The 21,906-nt window shown below is 45.0% G+C and overlaps 1 protein-coding gene across 1 annotated transcript; it reads right to left on the reverse strand.

Annotated features, from left to right (window-relative positions):
- Nucleotides 1-1,910: 1,910 nt before the first annotated feature.
- Nucleotides 1,911-21,763, reverse strand: spef2 (sperm flagellar 2; the record flags this gene model as incomplete). The annotated part of the gene is made up of 35 exons (XM_080004180.1): nucleotides 1,911-2,050; nucleotides 2,399-2,521; nucleotides 2,820-3,029; nucleotides 3,217-3,387; nucleotides 4,749-4,841; nucleotides 5,375-5,557; nucleotides 5,918-6,024; nucleotides 6,468-6,624; nucleotides 6,838-6,910; nucleotides 7,449-7,551; nucleotides 7,721-7,843; nucleotides 8,503-8,638; nucleotides 8,726-8,788; nucleotides 8,886-8,970; nucleotides 9,371-9,522; nucleotides 10,083-10,220; nucleotides 10,339-10,477; nucleotides 10,715-10,842; nucleotides 11,154-11,281; nucleotides 11,829-11,977; nucleotides 12,236-12,383; nucleotides 12,462-12,727; nucleotides 13,105-13,208; nucleotides 13,583-13,651; nucleotides 14,058-14,285; nucleotides 14,770-14,938; nucleotides 16,414-16,601; nucleotides 18,351-18,539; nucleotides 19,179-19,356; nucleotides 19,512-19,588; nucleotides 20,132-20,278; nucleotides 20,373-20,543; nucleotides 21,084-21,336; nucleotides 21,437-21,539; nucleotides 21,706-21,763. The coding sequence occupies 35 exons, from the start codon at nucleotides 21,761-21,763 to the stop codon at nucleotides 1,988-1,990; spliced, it is 4,872 nt and encodes a 1,623-aa protein (XP_079860306.1). The 3' UTR covers nucleotides 1,911-1,987.
- Nucleotides 21,764-21,906: the final 143 nt, after the last annotated feature.

Raw genomic sequence — 21,906 nt, forward strand, 5'->3', positions numbered from 1 at the left:
CATGATACAGCAAATACCACAGCAGAGAATTTGATTTGGAGTTGCTTTTTGTGAGAAAATCAGGGTCTGCCTTTGTAGTCGAAATGGCCAGCGGATTCTTCTGTGTATACAAGTCATGCAGATACAGCGACGCTTTGATCCAGGGAGAGTTCAGGACACGCAAATCCTAGCAGAGACATGATCCAGGCAAAGCAAAAGAGCACAGCCTAGTGTCGAACAGACGCACTATTCCAAATATTCCGGTCCGATCATTTAGCATGAGTTGCAGTTGAAGTCCTGAACGTGTGCTGTAATAATGATGATGAAAGCTGTCGAATAATCAATGGTGAGAAGTTCTGCTAGTGAATATAAGTAAAACATAATTTAAAAAACGTACGTATGTTTCCCGCCAGTGTAAAAGGTCCAGTTGGTCAGTGAAGAACCTAAAGCTCACGGTATGTCTGGAAGTGTGGGTGCGTGCATGATTCGAAGAATCTCTGCAGAAGTCACACTCACACAAATCGAGGAGCAATGAAGTCGCAGCATCGACGTCAGGGAGGGAGAGAGGGCGGGAGATAGAGAAGGTCCAGACCCATCCCCCTTGGTGTCAGTGACAAGACAAAGGGAACGTTACACTGGGGGGCGGTCTGTCAGAGGAACTGTCAATGCAAAGGAACTTGTTGGACTTATGCCATATATACATTTATACATTTTTACGTATGTACATACCGTGTACAGTATATTCATAGATCATTCAAACATACTCATTGTGAATACAGCTTCAACAACACAGAAACCAACTAATACCTACAAGCTTCTAATCAAATGTTTCCAATATTGTATAATATCTAATAATCCAATGAAATACAATATAATCCATTATAATATAACATAATATAGTACAACATAACGTTGCCACTTATTTCCCAGTTTACCATTGTTATTCAGGTTCATAGGGCCAATATTCTGTCTATCATAGATATATCATAATTTCAATAAGTTAGATATTAGTACATTTTTTTAAGCTTACAATGTATTACAGCCAAGCACATTATGAGTAATTCTTATTGTATTATATTTTATTATATTCTTAATCACCACTATTTTCTAGTTTCATATGATACCAAATTAGCCCAACAGTCTGATCCCAACTCAAACTACCTAAACTGACATCATCTGCTAAATACCAACTTGAACTGACTGGGTCACTTTCTATTGAAGTTTTGGAAGAGAAACAGCTGATGATTTCACTGTGAAGGGCCGCTCGCTACAAGAAATAGAGATGTGTTTGTCTTCTAAGTGGAAAAAAAAAAGTAATTTTGAGATTGGTCAACATCAGATTCAACAATCCACACAAATGGCGCAGTGATGAGTTTTCAGGAAAAAGCCAATCTTCCTGATATAGCATTAATAAGTTCATCCTTCCTCCCTTTGTTCCATTTGCATACATAATGCACTAATTGGGGGGACAAGCCACAGTGTAACTGCTTGATGGACAAGTTAGAAAATAGACTAGATAACAGAAACGCTGATTTGGCCGTGGCGGGGAGATGGGATGCCCTGGCGGTCTGTTGTTGGGAAGTCAGGCTTGACATGTAGGTTAGCCTGGACAATGAACTCATTGTGGCCTGAACCAATGTTTGGCTGTGTCAGAGAGGTCATTAGAAAAACAAGTTGGTCGGAAAGACTGCTGGAGTGTATCGGAGGAAGAGTCAGCGGGGTCAATCCCGTCATCACTGATGTAACTGTCGTCAATTGAATCACTACATTGTCACTTCAGTCGCCATTCAATCAGCGGTTCGTGTAAATAACGAGGAAACAGAGCAACGTCAATGTATAGCTACATATTTATTGGCTCAATAGTGATAGCTTAAAACATTGATGACATTTCCATGCAAAACAATTATTTATCTATATCCCATGTCCCGTAGAAGCTGTCCCTTTGTTTTCTTTAAAAACCATAGACCTGGTGATGTCATGGCACAGTGTGAATGTAAAACCTTGTCGCTCAGGAAGCTGCATAGCTCTGGTTTTCTCGTTCCTTCTCCTGGGCGATCACCCCGTGAATGTCCTGACAAAGAAACGACAGACGCATAAAGGAGACAACATGTATGAGGGGGAAAAGGATGCATAGGGGGGTAGAGGAGGAGTAACCAAAACAGAAATTGGATTCCAATAGAAAAATATTTTTACTTCAACTTGCAATATATCTGGCTTTTTTATTTGCTTTACAAACACATTTGTTACTAGGGGAAATTTAAAAAAAAATTGTGAAATCTGGGATAATGTGTTATTTACTGATGGTAGATGTTCCTAAAGTTTTTCATCCGAGTACTATGTAAAGTTTAATGTTGGGGGGTGAGACACCATAACAGCAGTGCCTCATTGTACATCTTAAGAGAAAACATAGCAAACTTACAATGAGCTGGTGGTGTTGAGAAGCTTCTATAATCTCCTGCACTAAAGGATGCTGCCACAGGACTGAGGACGGGACAAGCTCTTCTGGTCCGTAACCCAGATCTCTAAATATACGCACCAGATCCTGGACAACAGCAAAGACATACAACAGCATTAAGGACAACAAATAAAATAATATAAGGGATAATATCACGTTTGGCTACGTCAGTTAAAATGACATGCCCTCCAGCTCAACATGTTCACAGTCTGGATCCAAAATAAGCACAGAGGTTTATTCCTGTTGATTGCTAAAGTACACATCACTGTCTTCTTTATAAGTAGGCCCACACAGCATGATTAATGATTCTGATTATTATTTTTAACCAATGTATTGTTTACTGTAAAACCTGGGTGGACCAGACATGGTTGCTTATGTCCTGTACCTCTGTGTGCCTCTCCTGGCTCTTCAGCTGGAAGCGGCTGTGCTCTGTGATCTTGGTGGCTCTGTGGCTAATGACAGTGAGGAGGGCAGAGATAGAAACCCTCCCCTGCCTCCCCACCAAATTGCTGCTGGACCCATGGGGGGTCCCCTCCCCCTCCTTCCCTGCCTTGTGTTCTGGGGACACTGCAGCCTCCTCTATACTAGGCATAGACTATATGCACACACACACACACCAACACACACACACACACACAACAGAAATACAGGAGACATATTTGACACTCGTTGCACATATAAACACATATTGTAGTATTAATACTGCATTTCCTGTGAGCTGCATTGCAAGCACAACATTTCTGTTCTATTCAGTCACATTGCATGTCAATTAATGTCCTCACCTCGACAAAGGGGTTGGTGGAGGGGTACTTCAGATGCTGTCCAAGCACGATGCTGAGGGTTCTGATGAAGCCCTGTGCAGGGTCAGGGTGCGCTGCTAGGTACTGCAGCATAGACGCATAGTCTAGACGGGGAGGAGAGGACGAATGGACCGCAAACAGCTGGAAAAAGAACTGAGGAGAAAAGGTTTGATTAATAAATCCATGAAGCAATAGGGATGGACTCATCAAAAGCCTGGGGAGACAGGGTTAGAGTAAGGGTTAGGTAAGAGCTCCGACAAACACATGGTGAGGAACGTGTTGAAGCAGCTCTCAGAAGGCCTGCCAAGGATCAACCAAAGCCAACTCCCGGGGAAGCACAAAGTGTTGTGCTGCCAATTCACACTCTACAGGAGGGTGATGTGGCCGCTGAAAATGAGCGAAATTCCCTCGTCCACAATAACTAAGATGGATGGGAAAGTCAAATCATTCATCCGAAAGTGGCTGTAGCTGCCGCCGGGCCTCTCTGAAACAGGACTCTTTGGGAAGAACACCTTGCAGCTGCCATTGCAATCAATCAGTTTGGGCTACAAGCAGGAAAAGACCCGGCTGGTTCTTAACTAAGAGACTCCACTGATCAGTCAGTGAGGAAAGAAATTGCCAAGGACCGTACAGGCCGGAAGTGGAAAGCCCAAGCTGAGGTCGACCGTGTGGTTGTTAGGCTGCAGCCCCAACAACTTTTCGGCAGGGTCCAGGCAGGAAGGGCAGGAGAAGCCTCACTTGGTCTAAGGCCAACCGGAAAGAAAGGAGATGGTGGTATCTGAGGTGACAAGGACGGAAGAAGAGCGCTACAAGATCAAGGCTGTGTCGCAGGGCTGACAAGGAAGCTCTAATCAGTCTCTCAGACTTTAAAAGGTCCAACAGGCAGCTTCCTCATCAGGTCAACCTATGACACACTTCCCTGTCCTCAGACGTCCTGACATAGTAGTGTGGTCCACCAAGGCAAAAGCTGTACTCCTCATTGAACTCACAGTACCATGGGAGGAGGGGATTGAAGCTGCCTTTGAACGAAAGAAGACCAGTTACTCAGAACTGGCTGCTGAATGCAGGGAGGCTGGCTGGAGGACCACCATCTATCCAGTTGAGGTTGGATGCCGAGGTTTGTGGGGCTGTCAACCATACGTCTGCTGAAGGATGCAGGAGTGATGGGAGCAAAGCTGAAGACACCAACAAAAGAATTGGCAGAGGAGGTTAAAAAGGCCAGCTTTTTGGCTGTGGCTGAGGAGGAAGGCCAAGCTTTGGGGAAAGAACACTTAACCCAGACGCCAGCTGCAAGGGGTGGCAGTGAAGTGTCCCTGTCACTGCTCTGCAACCAGGAGATGTTCCAGGATTAAAAGGAGCAAAACCATTGAGGATTGGTGGTTCATGGCTGATGACCCTGCAGCTGACCCATGGGCACTGGAGGAGGTGCGGCAGGCAGTAATGCCCAGCAGGTTATGCCAACTAGCTGTACATTTACTGTCTAGACAGCAGTGTGCTGCAGGTAGGTAGTTTACCTTGCGTAGGTTATCCAGGCGATTGTAAGGCAGTGCCTCTGTGGGGTCTTTCGGAACGGGTAGGGCCAATTTACTAGGGAACCATAACTCCAGCTGGTGATAGACGAAAATGAAAAGATCTAATTATTAACATGTTTATATAGTGTTCCAATCCAAGTTCCTATCTATTGGTTTAAAAATACAATGACATGTTTGAGAAATACCATTGGATGAGTTGTAATCTTTTTCTTTATATTCATTAAAATATTTGTGTTTGGCCAATGATTTGGCACCCCACTTGCAGTATTCCCGCGGACCACGTGGTCCACGGGTTGAACATCGATTCTAAGATTTATTGAAAGCAGTTTGTAAGTTCTTTTCACAGCTCCACATTCCCAAACTCCACTCCATTTATTTGAATTTTTTCACGACAGCATGTGTTGATTATGTGTCCTGTTATGTCTCATTTGTCGCAGGTGTTGTGAACCCCTCCTCACGCCCCTGTCTTTAAATATATTTTTGTTTTTAACAAGGTCATAATAATACACAAGGTTTAATCAGGTTATAATCCTACCAGAGAACCTGCCAGTAGATGTTTCATCTGCAGTGCTGTTAAGAGGCACCTTTTTGTGTCTAACCTGACCAACCTGTAGGTACTGCTCCTGGTTGACGTAGCCCGTGTTGTCTCTATCTGCTGTGCGGAAGCGCTCCTGCAGAGCCAGAAGCTGGGTAATGGTGGGAACTGGCCATGGGAGGGCAGCACTGAGCAGGAACCGCCTCCAGTCCAGCAGCTCTGATCCCTGAGCAACCACAGCAATGATCTCCATCATCTGGAAAGAGGAGAGGACAGGGAAGGACAAAGGAAAGGTGAATGAAGGAGAGAGTTCAGTAGGAATAGAGAAGAATAAATAATAGGGGAGGAATATGGAAGAGATGAGAGAAAAAGGAACATCAATGGAAATATGAAGAGAGGAAAGGGGAGAATACGACAGAAAAGGAAAGTGAAAAGATAAAAAGGAGAAGGCAGTGGGATAGAACAAAGAAACCAGGAGAGAAGGAATGAAGGGGAAGGCGAAAGAAAAGCAGATCGGAAGATCACCAGGATATATCTCATATTTTAAAGCTCAACTTTTAGTGCCTCACGACTCAATTCCAACCAGTGTCTTATATCAGGTATCATAAAATCAAACCTGTATCTCAGAAAGGTTGATCCATGCATCAGGCAAACTGTTGCTGCACATGTTAAGAGAGATGAGGTCCTGAAGCAGGACGGCGAACTCAGCACTGGACATAAAGCCTAGAGGGGGTTGGAGTTTGTTTAGTTTATTAGTTGATTCAAATCAGCAGGCTGTGACACCGACCTTCATCTGCTGTCTAATGGATTCAAAGGGTCTCAGAACAGTTAAGCAATTTAACCTCACTGGTGGAGTGCAAAATCAGCCTATAGACAGATATACCATGTAGCTTTGATTTTGCTAACAAAAAGCGCAACTGTATAACTGTACATTATGTCTTACATACAATAGATCGATGGATAGATAGCTAGATAGATGTATAAAAAAAAAAATAAAGAAAATTATTAAAAACAGCAAATTATTTTGTTGTGTACAGTAGAACATACTCTCTCCTCCGTTCCCAGCTAAATACATGCTGGTGTGGACTGACATAGCAGCAATTGTAGAGGTAATCACTCTCCTGTCTAAATGTTTAGTGTCAGGTGCACATGGACTTGGTGTGAACCTGAGGGAGCCACTTTGGACAGCTGCTGACGCAGAGACTCCAGCTGAGCCACGGTGAGAGTGGAGTTGGTGGGCTTCTCCAGTGGGGGTGGACGTGGAGGCGGTGGAGGGCTCGGCACCATCCGCACGTCTGCGTTAAGATAGAAGGTTATACCTTCCTACGGGGGAAGAAACAGGGAAGCCCCTTAGAAATATAGAAGCAGGAGGAATGAGGAGGGGGAGTTTGAGGAGTAAAAAAGAATTAGTAGGAGTAGGGAGGGGGGAAAAACGTTGCCCAATGTGTGACAGTAAATGCTTGTGTGTTCTGTGCAGGTGTTGAATGTAAATATAGAAATATTAAGGTATTCAAATAGAAATGAGTCGTAACAAACCAAGATCAGCTCGTTGTGCAGCTGAGAGCCAGTCTCTATGTTTTGACGCACCACGTCTGTCAGATGGTCAATACTAGAGACAAACAGTAAAATAATGAGATTATTTTCATCGGTCATCACTGCTTTATAGTTTGCATTTGTCTGAACTCTAAAAAGTTGCTTCTTAAAGCATGTAGACTCAAAAAGCACCTTAAGGTGGAGTTGGCGTGTCTTAGTTGATCTCGTTTTGGTTACATTGACATTTTATTGATTTGCGTTTTGCTCAATATGAATACATCTTATTATCTTATCTTATTACGAGAGCGCATAATGGATTTTTCAGGAAGCTTTTATTGATGGAGATATTCTGTATATATTCGATAAATTAAAGGTTAGAAATCCACACCAGGGACTTTGAATGTATCTCAATCACATACAACCAAAATCTACTGATATAAATTTGCTAAGACCAAACAAACTAAAACTAAACGTACACTCCCTCGTCTCGCTTAAATCACTTTTTCAACACCTCACATTATTTATTCACAAACTCCTCGAGCAAAGAGATAATAAATCCGTGCCACGTTTGTGTGCGCACACACGTACGCATGCACGCACACACAAGCCACTACCAGCTCATCTCTGCGAGGTGTCGAGCTCCCATCCACTCTTCCATGTTGCTGAAGGTCTCCTCTGCTCTGGTCGTCAGGGAGTCCACCATCACCACCGCACGACCTTTCACCAGCCCAACCTGGGTCTTCACTGCGTGCACTGCAACACACAAACACACACACACACACACACACACACACACACACACACACACACACACACATACGTGGCATGCTCTTATGATCCTCTTTGCGCTCTGCATATCTTATTATTTATGTAATTGTGTGCTTACGTTCGTGCTCCAGAGCGGCTTTGTGCTCCTTGCGCATCTTGGCCCTGAGTTGCTGTTTCTGGATCTCCTCTGAGTTTTCCTCCACGGCCGGTGGGGGGCTCGGCTCCGGAGGAGGGGAGGGAGCTGCCGGAGAGAGAGGATTTGGTGAAATAACGAGGAAACTGATGGGGGGGGGGGGGAAAGGTCATAATTGTCTGACTGCACAGGTTCAATTGAAGTGACATTCAAATACTTTGAAAACAGACGTTTTTCTATTCACCTCTGTTTTCTGCAATCGTTCAAAATCATCCAGATAATAAATTGTTTAGGTAGAGGTAGATACAACTTATTGACGGCAGAGAATGATGGGCCACATGATAAAAAGTAAATTTTAAAAAATGAATTCGGGTTCAGAGATCAATCTCAGAATTCTGAGAATAAAGTTGAAATTCAGATCTGAATTTAAACTCAGAATTCTGAAAATAAATCTAAAATCTCACAGTTATTCAGATAGTAATCATTTTTTCCACGTGGCCCTAAATCTCTTGCGTGTGTTATACAAGATTTAAAAACTAGATTTATAACTCAAAAAGCCTTTCTGCATTCCCCACCTCACATTTTTAGATATAATAAAGGACGGTTCTCCTCCACTGGACAATATACAACGTTGAGCGGCACAAAGGACAAATGCGAGTGGAGATTTTATTCAATTCTAATAACAATGAGGAGAGGTAATGGGTAGAACGTCACATCATTACACAGAGAGCTACTCGTCTTTCCAGGGAACACTTGGAGACACTTGCCTTTCTTCTTCGCTGGTGCCTTCTTCTTGTCCTTGGGCGGGGGGGGCAGCGGGGGTTGGGAGCTTCTCTGCCTCTTCTCCTTCTCCATCCGCTCCTTCTCTTCCTGCCTGTGCATCTCGTGCAACACCAGGTCTCTCTGGTGGGAACAAGACAGCGGTGGGGGCGAGTGTTCACAAGTCCACACACGCACGCACGCACGCACGCGCACACACACACACTTTACCAAGCTGTCGATTGCTGCAATAGCTTCATCGTAGATTTCAGAGATGAATTTCTCATTGGACGGCTAGACGAAAGAAAGGCATACACATCCTTTAAATGTTTTTCAAGGTATTTTTCAAAATCCTTTGTGAAGAAAATGTAAAAAATCAACTTGGTCTCACAGGGCTTTGATCGTCCTGTTGCACGGCACACTTCCTGGAGGCCAAATCCGGAGGAAGGCGAAGACGTCTAGGGAGGTAGTGAATGCTGAGGAGGGGAAGAGGTTTAGAACGACAGAGAGTAAAAGAGTCTTCATCAACGGTCCACATTGAATTTGAAGGGAGCACGATACGTGACGGTGCTTTCTTACGCTTTTGTTTTCTTTGGCTCCTTCACTTCGTCCTCCACATGATCAGCACTGAACGGAGAATAAAATACATGAAGAAGAATGAAGAATCTTTAATTGTCACACAGCACACCACACTACAACACATGCACGCACACACACACACATGCACATGCTTTGGATGGTGGCTGGTGAAATGAGGCCTCTGCGTTTAACCCATCCTTGGCTTGTCCTTCCTCCAGGGGCACAGCCAGGAGCTAAACCATAAATAACAAATTGCGAACTTGGAAGACCGAAGAACCTGTTCAGGACAGGACTTGCCTCTCCTCCGGCACAGAGCAGTGCAGGTTGGTGACGTCCAGCAGGGGGATGCAAGTGTATTCTGTGGGCAGCTTGGGCAGAGCCTGTCCCAGCATGGTCAGGTAATAGTCCCTCAAAATGTACATTGTGTCCTGGAAGCGGTCCACCTCCACCTGGACAGCACACACAGTTTGGCAGCAGGCAAAAGAAGAGGCACCGTAAAAGAATCATTTAAGGTACTTGTACACACTTTATCTGCCCATTATAAATTTCCGCGTGGTTTAACCTTTGACTTAAACCTGGCTCACAAAAAGTGTTAATCGCACACCATTATCCCATCCTTAGTGAGGTGGAGTATATAGATTTTGTGAAAATGAAACAAAAAAGAAAATATTTTGTTGTAATTTTGCCTTTGAGGACCCCTGCAGGTATGCGGACCCCTGATTTAAAGGAGGTAAAATATACAAATAAATGAAAAATGGAAAACGAACAAAGACGAAACATAAACATGCTGCATGCTGCAATTCCTTTGAGGGCCCCTAGGGGTCCATGGACCACCTCATTTACGCACGGTGAAAAGACACCACAACAGTGCTGCATATGATCTATATATATATTTAAAAAAAATAAAAATGTTTTGGAAAGGTGCTGTGTTAAAGCACACAAAAAACTAGTGTGGGAGATTTCAAACTGTACATTTTGAATGTTTACACTAAGATACATAGAAACCCACCTGCATGAGTGTAGTGAAGTGGTTGATGACGACAGCAGTGTGGTCTTCCAACCAGCCGCTCTCCATCAGAGCAGTCTTCTCCTGCAAATCCTCCTCCTTACGCGTGTCACATATGTCCCACAGGCGTTCACGCAGATCCTACACACGCAGCATTTATCATTGTCTAATATAATACATGATAATATTAATAACAGTGGAATACAGTCCAATGCAGTCTTTATTAGGCTGTATTCTGTTATTATCTGTGTCTTCTTACGTCCAGTCTCTGGTGCAGCTCTGCCTTGGTGTCAGAGTCGTCTCGCATGTCGTCAGGGATGCTGTTGAAGTTCTTCTGCCACTGACACACAAACTCCTGCTTCAGGTCTGGGCGACCGATGTAATGCTTGTACTCCTCTCTGAACGAGTAATATTTTAAAAGAAGGTTCAACGTAGGGTCCAAAAGCCCACTGCTATCTGACATATAAACAAAATTACTCCTTATTGATGTGTGTTTAGTTCCAGTATAGGTACTGGCTGTATTCCCATTTATCCTATTTTGATGCATCCCTACACTGTATTGAATCTCTGGTAAGTGCACAACACAAGGATTGGTTAAAAATAAATGGAGACAAAGATCAGGCCTGGGCAGGTACCCAATGTTGAACAGGTGGCGGATGATCAGGACTCGTTCTGCGCGCAGGTTCTGCATCACGGCCTTGACATAGCTGACATATGAGTCGCACACTGTGTCCCAGTAGGGGCTCAGGTACTCTGAGATCTCCTGGAGATGAGGTGAGAGAGGCGCAAGGAGGAGTGGGGACAATGGGTAAATGGGTAGAAAGGAGGAAAGGGAGCAAAATATATCTAATCGACAGGCTCAATCCCGACGGGTGTGCTTTAACTTTGTGGGAGGTTTCGGCAAGCAGTTTACAAAATATTCTACTTTTTGCCCAAGAGGTATCTTCCAGGAAAAATGTTTAAAAAAACACAGTCATCATGGAAACACTTTTAAGCTTTCACCATGAATTGTCTAATTTGAACCTACTTTCCTTTCCGTTCACACAATGTCAGCCATCTTCTACTTGATCTTACCAGCGGCAGGGGCTCGTCGACATAGACCCAGCAGTCTGAGCCTGGACAAGGAGAGACCGACTCTGGAGGGCAGTTCAGGGTTAAACTGGAGTTTCCCTTGGCTGAGACGATTCTTTTGTTAGCGTCCACTGAATAGCAAGAGGAAAATGCACAACGTTACTGGCGAATGAAAGTAGAGGCCCAAAGTAATTCTAACAGTTATGCGTCAGAAATGGTACTGTATCTGTTATTTGTTTTTGCAGAGTCAATTTATGGTGTGAGAATCAAAGGATGCCTTGGAGGGGTGGTGCAGTGTGGGTCATTGCACCTGTAGTGGAGCTTCTGCTGGACTTGGATGGTGTTCTACGTCCCTGGGAGAGGCCAGGGGAGGGAGAGAGACCTGAGAGAGACGCTCCCTCAGGGTCAGCGCTGTCCAACACTATCTCCTCAGCAGGAGCTTTGATGAGAGAAACGATGACGACAGGTTTAGGGTCTATGTGGATTATTACTCTTTCAGCGATAAGGAGTACTGTTCTCTTAGTCTGTGATAATAGGTGAAAAAGTGCGAACTGAGGATACAAACACACAGATGTTCAAACAAACACAAATAAGATAAAAAAAACAAGTAAGTCAGCGTGTAACTCAATGAATTCTAGTTCTATTCAGTTGCACAGTGCGTATTTCCTAATCAGTTACCTTTCTTTTTCATCGCCTCTTGCAGGATGGACTCCACTCTGCTGAAGAGCACGTCCTCCTCCGTATCTGCATCCACACGGACCAGAATGTTTTGCTTCGCGCCGTACCACATCTCCAGCTTAGACCAGGTGTCATGGAATGCTGTGATCCTAAAGGATCGACGACAAGAGGCTGGGGTTAAGACAAAAAGAGAAAAGCTACAATCTGATATTTTTTGCCAAACTCTCCTGGACTCTTTTCGTTTATCCTCTTAGCCGCCGTGGCCTGAATACATTTGTCGTATTGCTTTAGGTGATGCTTCCGCAAGTTCTTTATTCAGTACTACTTGGGTGTTTCTGGGACACTGCATGTGAATTGGCGCTTAAGATTTGCGGTTACACCCCCGTCCCATTCGCACCCGGTCTCACCTGTGTTGAATCTGTCTCTTCTCCAGGCTCTTGTCCCTGGTGGGTAACGCTGCAGCAGCAGAAGTCTGGGTCCCAGGCTTTTTGGTCGTCTGCGATACAGGTGTTTTCAGCGCTGGAACGTCCCCAGTCTGTAGCGCAGCCTCTTGACCTTTACATACAAACGCACATACAAATGAAGCTCGCAGGAAAACCGATACATCTAAAATATGTACAAACAGGCACCTACAGGCTTGTTGAGCAGCGCGACTCAGGATGCGGTCGTCGCTGAGGTCAAGCAGCACAATCAGGTCGAGCACCGGAGCCGCGGGCGGCGGAGATTTGGGGGCATTTGGATCGATGGCCAGGTTCTTCTGCCTCCTCTTCTTCCTCTTCTTGTCAGTGTCTTGGCTTTCAGACTCTGTCACGCCGCCCAGGGCCGACTCCAGCAGCTGGGCCTGGGCGTTGTTCATTGGGAAGCCATCCAGGATCCAACCCGAGTCCGCCGGGAGCCTCCTAGTGTGGAGAGAAGATGAGAGACACACAGCTGAACAGATGCTACTTCATTCATATAGTGTACAGTATGTAGAATATACAGTGTATATAGTGTATATAGTATATAAAGGGTGATGCGCGATGATATGCTTGACGCTGAGACAGTGTGGTATTGTAGGCAGCGCACAATACAGACTGGTCAGAGAGCTGGTCGTGAGTCCGAACAGTCGTAAAACAGGTAGGTCGTTAAGTGTACCTGTATATAATATTATTGGTTTATGTGCTTTTTTTCTATTTTCTAACTATATACAGTACATATATGTTCAATTGACAACCTATATGGATATCATGGAGTATAATTAAGAATTATAAACAACTTTATTGTTGACGCAGCTTACTTGATGGCCTCCATTACGATCTCCACCGTCAGTTCATCACTAATGGTTGCACCATTTCTCAGCACTTTTTCTACGGCCGCTCCGTGCCGCGCTCTCACAGACAGCTAGGGTGAATGAGGATAGTGAACGGTCATGTAAATATCTTCCAACAAAAACCTTTAGAAAAGAGGTCACTTGAGTAAAATTTGATTGAAATTCCATTTATTTTCCCTTTTTAGATTTATGGCTATCCATACTGTGCATAGGATCCCATTTGTCATCCAAATCAATTAACAGTGTGTGCATTGTGCATTGATGTGTGCATTGGTTGGATTGTCACCTTTCAAATAAAAATACTAAAATGTTTTTTATTTTATAATGTTAATTTATGTAAGATCCAATAAGGTCTCATGGGAGGGGGAAAGTCTGTGTTACAGTGGGTACCTCCATCTCAGATAAGGAAGTCGTGCAAAAAGTAATCTTGAAAATTATAACTAACCTTCTTCTTGTCCGCAGCTTCAACTGGTGTGGAGGATTGGTCGGAGGTCTTTATATTGCTGTCTGGAGCCTGGAGGCAGAGACAAAAAAAATAAGGCATCACAAAGAATTTGGTATATGGATGAATGCTTCTGAATGGCTAATGCATTTGGCACAACAGGGTTTTCACTGGAGTTTACGAAGAGCGAATACATTTCCTTATTGTGAATTTCTTAATGTAAAATGGGTAAAGGAGTCTAACCGCCTCTCTGAGCTGGTAAGCAACCAAGGCCTCCTCGATCACTTCGCTTGCAGATAAGACATGGATACCATGCGCTATACACACGCGCACGCACACACACACACACACACACACACACAGTATATAAGACAGAAAAAAAGCCACTATTTGTTAGAATGGACATTCACAAAATACAGTACGGGTACAATACGTATATTTGACTGTGTTTATCAGGTGGGTTGACAACATGCTTCACTGTACCTTGAACTATCTTGTTGAGGCAGGTGGTCTTCCCAGAGAAGAGCTTCCCGAGGAGGCAGGCCTTCAGGGTGAACTGGGGGAAGGGGGGTGGGGGAGGCGCCGCGGTGGGCGGACACACGATGTTCTTCAAGCGCAGGACGACGTGTCCCAAGATGGTGTTGTTGCCCGGTGGAGACTGAAGCTCCCCGGCCTCCTCCGTCCATGCCCATTCACCTGTCATATTCTGACCAACACAGGTAATGGACTTTAGGTAACTTAGTAATATGTAAGGGGGATAATGTGCAGCCAGTGGGGCATTATTGCAAAATCACCCCCTCTGGGAGTAATACAAGGCTCCTGAAGGGTGTTATTTAGCGATAATGATCGGCTGGATGCACATTATCGGCTTCTTACCGTACTAAATAAAATAATACATTGAGACGGAATATTGATTTGAAATGATTTTTATAACCAGTCCGCCTAGTGTAGAGCTTTCTCGAAGAAAAATAGTCACAAACACAGCTAATACTGTGTGTATCGGGGGCCCTGAGACCAGGTGGGGAAGTGGTTGCTTGTGGCAACGGTCGTTATCAATAGACAGCAGTCATTATTCAAAAATAACTAACCGCTGATTAACGCTATCGGCGTGTCATCAAATGATGTAATGGCTGGCATCTGCTTATGTACAAATTGGACACACACACACACAATAGAAACATCTGACTCACAGTGTACTCCTCATAATCTTGGTTGTTCAGCAGCTCCTGTTTCTCCAGCTCCACGGGGTCTGTCAGGGCGGAGGGTTCAGTTTCAGGCTGCTCTGCCTCTGGCTCATACAGAGGGAAACCGCTGAAGAGCAACTCTTTCCATTCCCTCATCCGTTTGGCTGGGATCAGTCTGGAGAAGGCATCAGTGGGACGAGCGGAACAGAGGGGGAGCTGGATTTAATGAGGACTTATGCTGTAATCATTTAGATTTAGATGAAGCAACAACAGTGGTTTGGACTATGTGGTTACTCAGCTGAGCCCCTTGAAGCTTTGATTTGCCTTCTGGCGCTTAAGCAGACAATTACGACACGTTCCGTCATATGCACATCGTAAAGCCCGGCTCCTCTTATTTTCTAGTCACCAAAATACTAAAAACAACTGCTTTCTTCTCACGCCTAAAAGTAATTTGCCTTTGGGACGCACTCTTTATTTAAATACCATTTGAATATAGCTGTAATCTATTTTCCCACAGTAATGTTTGTTGTTTTACGGCACAAAGATAAGATGATAAATACATTTGAATGAGATAAAAAAAATAAAGAGTCTTCCGTCTTTGTTATGGGGCTTCCATCTTTTCGTTTTCAATCTTTGTCGTGGGTGATCAGACTTTGGATCGGTGGAAATGATGTATTGAGTCAGGAGAAGAAGCAGACAGAATAGAGAGTTCTAATTTTATTTGACTTTGGTCAGGAGTACATGTTAGGATACCAGTATTCATTTGTTTACAGTTTTTCATTTTTCTTTCCAGGAAATAGCTATCTTTTGGCTGTATATTATAATAATACGGACAAAAGATAACACTTCAGTATCTGCACCATAATTTAATCCAATGACAATTTAAAAGACAAAGCTGGAAATAAAGCAAGAAAGGGAGCAACAGAAAGTACTTGTGCATGTTTGTCCACTGCCTTTTCTATTGGGGCGCGCACTGCATCTTGCCTCATTTTTTGGTTCATGAAAATAAATAAATAAATAAATACCATGATTCCCAAACTGGGGTGCCGACCCCCACAGTGCGTCACCAGAGATCGCAGAGGGGGTCACGAGGCATTGGATGATTTGAGGCATAATAGGTCCCTGCAGTCAAATACAAATCACGTCTAAATTGGTGTTCCACGATAGAATCAGGTTTAGTATGATGTTGAACTTCAGCTCTCAATGGTGATCTTTATTAAAGCAATAATATATGTTTTCTGATATTCTATATAGATCTTATAGCATATCAGAAACGGCCCAATACTATAGACACAACCTGATACTTCCTGAAACCCCAGACCTCAGCCAACTAAACAAGGAGTGATGTCATATTATTACTAGAAAATTGACAAATTCATCATAGTAGAGTATCATATAGCTTATACGTATATAACCTATACTGTGTGTGTGTGTGTATAAACTGTATATGTGTGTGTGTGTGTGTGTGTGTGTGTGTGTGTGTGTGTGTATATATATATATATATATATATATATATATATATATATATAGTGTTCAATATATATCAGTCCTTTGTCTGGTCAGCTGAAAAAGGTGTTATTCAGACATTTTGGATTCAGAAACACAGGTCTCAGTTCTACTGCTTTTCTACGGGTAAGTGTGTGACGTACTTCCCAGTGAGGAGTCTGTATTCCCCGACTTTAGTGGCCAGGTCGACTATCTGCTCCAGGACTTCTCTGCAGGACTTGGAGTGCTTCTTGTATCTTTCCTGCGCACGTTCGGCCGTGATCATGCAGTGGAGCTCGATCTCCTTCCTGGTCTCTTCAGCGTGTTCCCTCTTGACCTGTTGAGCCAGAGTCTGTTCCAGGCAGCAGCCATGGATTTTGGAATGAATTCAGCTACTATAGCAACCTCAACAAAAGCACTTTTATGTTGTTGGTTTACTTGATCATACTGAGAATTCATAATCATTGCAATGTAGATCCTTGTTAGGGATTCGGGAACAGTCACACTAGTTGGTCCGTGGCAGTAGATTTTTGTCTTAACAGGGAGGGCGGTTCTATTCCTTCTATTGCCCTTCTTTCGTAACTAAAGAAGTGATTCCCAAACTGGGGTGCCCAACGCCCGCAGGGCGTCACCCAGAGATCGCAGAGGGGGTCACGAAGCATTGGATGATTTGAGGCATAATAGGTCCCTGCAGTCAAATAGAAATTGTGTCAAAAATAGGGGTTCTCCCATAGAATCCGGTTTGATTTAGGGGGTCTCTGAGGAAGAGGTTGGGAACCACTGCTCTAGGTAGATAAGGAGGTTTAACATTGGTTTGGTTCATACACTGTACAGTGGATGCCACATAATTTACACTCATCACAGTAGCCACAACATATATGTGTACAATACTAAAGAAAGCCTATCCGATGTTTAATAATACTATTTTCTCTTCATAACAGCACAACATCTTCCTCTCCTACTGCACAATACAGATTCTGCGTAGATGCCAAGAAGGCGGTGAACAATCAACAACAGAGTCGATAAGTCAGTCAACAGTAAACTGTCTCACTGTAATGCATTGTTTCTAAACACTGACAAAATAACATTTGTGTATACTATATATAGATAAATAGATGTACAGTACATGTGCAAACTACAGTTATGTTAATTAGAGTGCTGCTAATGCGGCTATATCATGGCTTTATTGGCTGTATGACCAGGCCATTATAAATATTAGAAATGGGTTTGTCCATTGCAGGTTTGAAAAACACTGTTTATGTTGTTAACTATATTACAATACTAACTATATTTTGAACCTCTCTGAAACCCCCCATACCTTCTTTCTCTCTGGACCCTGTAACAGAATAAGACCCTGCCTGCCAACATCCAGCTTAGCCAAGCACAAATGAGCACAGTGGCCCCTCACTATTTGGGAAAAACCTCATCCTGCTTGAAGACCCTTAAAGTGGTAATCCGTACGATTATTTTGTTGAAAAATCTCATATTCGATAGTTCATTTCCGTGGCATTTTATAAGAAGCTGCCACTCTATGTTTTTGCACTATGAATGTGCTCCTCTATATGCCCTTTCTATTGTTGGCGGCGAGGTCCACCTTTTCTGGCAAGAATGCATTGGTAGGTGAAAGTCAGCCGTGGCGAATTTGGTAAAGCAGCGTAGCTAGTTGTGGTCAGTAAACCGTGAATGTGGATGAACTATCACAAAAAAAGAACAAACACCCTTGGATGGAAATATCCCCACCAGCTCAAGAGACGGAGAACAAAACCGACTAAATGATCACAAGAAAACATCGGAGAGAAGTGAGTGACGAAGCGAAGACGACGGCATTCCAGATGTTGAGAAAAGGTTTTGAATGGAATTCTTGGACTTGGTAGTGCAGTCCACCCAGCACACACGATCTTATGGATTACCACTTTAACTCCTCCCCCTCCCCAGTGACTCGTGTTAAGTGGACTACGACTGAAAGACTCTCTTGTTCTCCCTCCCTCTTTCTGATCCCACATCCGCTGGAGGTCGCCCCCGCTGTCCATCTACAGCGCCGCACTGACGCATTCTAACGTGAGGTGGCCACAGGAAGTGAGCCGGGTTTCTCCTATCTCACCGCCTCCCTGTCCAGAGCTTCCTGGAAGTCCCGCACCCGCTGCTGCTGGTGCTGGCGCTCGCGGAGCAGCCGGTTCCCCCGGATCACCTCCTTCTGCATCCGCATCTGGAGGAGCTGCACCGCCAGGCGACGCTCCTGCAGCGCCTGGCGGGTCAGCCGCTCCACCAGCTGCTCGTCCCGCAGCGCTTCCTAGGAGACGGAGCGATTGATTGTTGATAGAAAGTTACGTCTCTTTAATATATTGTCACAGGAGCATCAACATTCACCTGATCAGAGCGGGATTTATGGGCTGAGAATCGGGCTCTCAGACAACGATAGGATGTTACATCTTATGATGCCATCGGACGCACGGGTGAGGCAAGCCACGGTCGTTCAGAGTTTGGGCTCTTGTAAAACAGCTTCAACAAGCCCGGTCAACCAGCAGGGGGTTGATCAGGCCCAAACAGGTGCAGGAGCAGCATCTAACAGGCGTCAAAGCCATCTCAAGGCCCGCTCTGCTGCCTCTGTAGGGCTTCTGATGGTCTGCCCATCTGGCTGTAAGACCTCGCAGAGGAACGCTTCAGCAAAACCTCCGCAGCCCAGTGTGAACGCAACCGCATGCAACCGCGCCCTGACATATCCAAGTCAAAATACAAGGAAACACTCTGATAACACTGGAGACCCTTCATGCACAAGCTTCAACCCGCCCAACCCAAACTTTGGTCGATGTCGCCTTGGCTATGGTTATTGCACAGTGCAAAATAGTAGAACTGTAGGAGAGAGAGAGAGCGAGCGAGAGAGAGAGAGAGAGAGAGCGAGAGCATCGAGTGGATGAGATGCGGTTTTCACCTCCTGCGCCTCATGGGCCTTGAGCTGTTCCTGCAGGAATCTGCGGCGACGCAGCTCCCTGTGCTGCCGCGCCGCAGCATCCTCCGCCAGCCGCTGCCTGATGCCCTGCAAGTACTCGCTGTTGGACTGCAGCACCAGCTCTCCCCGGTGCTGAGCGGGGACCTGGAAAGACTGACCGCTGGACCAGAAAACACATTTATCGAAAAATGTATTGTATTGCCGTAGAATATGATTCATCTTTGAATTAATGAGTTAATTGGATGTCGTGTTTTTACAGAACAGGACGGACAGTATGTATACCTATTTATTCATTGAAATGTTCGATTCTCTTACCTTGAGGAGGACGACGAAAAATCAGGAATCCATTTCTTCCTGTTTTTCTCAAATTGGTCTATTTCCACCTTTACGCTCTGCATTAATAACAGGATGTCAATATGTTACTATGATGCTAAAAAGTCCAGAAAAACCTGTGTTTTCTTTTTTGCAGTTATGGAGACTTGAATCTGGGGCCTGTATAATGTTCAACAAAAGAGAAATGCATGCTACTGGTGCCAAATACTGAGTTTGTGGGGATGGTGAGGGACTAGCAGTTGGAGATGCAGGCTTATGACATCCTTACAGCTTATTGATATTTTAACCTTTAAGCCACTTTGCCATAATGCATGCTGTTTTTTCCCAATTTTCTTTTATTTGCGGTGTAGAGAGCCACTAAAATTACAAATCTGCGCCAGCGTCCTCCCTGCTATGCTTTGTCCTGGCTCCGAGCTACACTTAACTATCTGGAATGCCAATTTAATCACATTTCTAAAGAAGCATTAATATCACAACCAGGATTTGTGTGTTTGATCGGAAAACAGTCATACACATTTCAATCTAGAGCTACAAAAATAAAAAAAAACATGGTCCAGTACACACTGCCTCTTTGAGTTTGAGTTCAGATTTCTGTCCCTGACCTGCGCTTGATGCTCCCTGCGGAGCTGCAGCTGCTGCCTCCGCTCTGGGCTCTGACGCAGTTTTTTATACGGCGGCTTGGGCATTTGGACCATGGAGGCCTGGATGCCGGCCATCAGCTTGTTGCGCCGTTGACGGGTCGCATGCAGCTGCAAAGTCCAAGACGAGACGGTCAGCACAAACCCAAGTACGGCACTTTCTACACTCAACTGCGCGGGACGTTTCCCTCCCCGCCAGCCGCACCTGCTCCCGCTCCTGCAGTCGGAAGTCGTCGCGAAGCCTCAGCATCTGCTGCTCCTGAGCCAGCTTGGCCACCATGGCCCTGCTGTGCATTTGCTTCGCCTGCTCCTCGTAGCGCTGGGAAATCTTCTGCAGTTTGATCTCGGCGTCGCGTTTCAGCAGCGTGGTCACCCGCTACAGAGAAGAGTCAGCTGGCGTTTATTCCGATGTCAGCAGCCACCGCTGTTTGATGCAAAAACCGGTCAAATGGAAAGAGGAAAGAATAGGACGCTCTGACTAAAGCATCTGTCCCAATGAGAACGCCATGTGCGTTCCAGCAATTAAAAAGCTTTCGGCTTTTTAACAGATATAGCCTTGTTAGGAAAGGCTTTTTAAATCCCCCTACAAGGACTGATCTATTTTCACCTTGTTCAATCAGATCCTACTACATTTTTTTCTGCCCATTTTCCCCCATAGAGCTCCCAGTGTTTGTCCTCTACTCTTCTCAAACCTCTGAATGACTTACCATCAAACAGCCCAGACCTTGAGTCAGTGGAGTGCACTTGTCTCCGTCCTCTTTGCTTAATTACAAGGTGACTTGCGTTGCTATGAGACGCCCCCCCCCCCCCCCCCCCCCCACCCCCCCAAAACACACACACACACACACACACACACACACACACACACACACACACACACACACACACACACACACACACACACTTTCCTCCTCACATCAGAGTAAATCTCGTGCTCCTTTCTGTGCAGGCAAGCAGGCGCGGTTGGCTGCATGATCTCCATGGCGGTCAAGGTGATCCCCGCTTTCTTCTTCTTCTGCAGCAGGATGTAGAGCTGGTAGAGGAGGCGCACGGCGGCCCCCTGGCGCTCCTGCATCAGAGCCCGGGCCGTGTTCAGGTCAAACGGCACCCCAAGCAGACGGAGGGTGGGCTCAACGCGGGTGAAATTGTTCACCTTGGCGTCGGAGGTACTGAGGAGAAAGAAGGCGGCGGGCGGCGTAGAGGAACGGTCAGAAGGTAACGAGACACTCTTGAGATGGAGGTGGGTGAGGAGGAGATTTGGGAACTTACTTGGTCCTCATAAACATGCTGAAATCTTCCTGCATCTGGTATTTATGAAGTACCTCACCAATGAGATAGCCATTGGAAAAATCCTTGGAAAAGGTATTTGGCTCTGTGGGGGAAAAAACAAGCACAATATATCAGTCTGATGATCAGGGCTGAAAGTCGTACTTTATCAAAACCTAGGATTACCTACATATTTGCCAAAAGTTCAAAATCAGTGTTGCGTCAACCTGAGCTAGCATGGCAAAGCTAACAACAAAATGGATTCTTCTTACCGATGGGTTTTGACAGCCGGAGCTCTGTGTTCAGCCACCTGCACAGTATGTCAGACATTTTCCCCTCGTTCAATAGAAAAGGTTACTCCCGAACAGTAGCCTGGGAGACATTAGACACAGGGGCTAATAAACAGGCTGGTACACAGGAAGGGCCCTAGTGCACGGTTACCATGGTTACATGTCAACAGATGGAGCGGGCGG

This window comes from Zeus faber (assembly GCF_960531495.2).
Source record: "Zeus faber genome assembly, chromosome: 7".
NCBI lineage: Eukaryota > Metazoa > Chordata > Actinopteri > Zeiformes > Zeidae > Zeus > Zeus faber.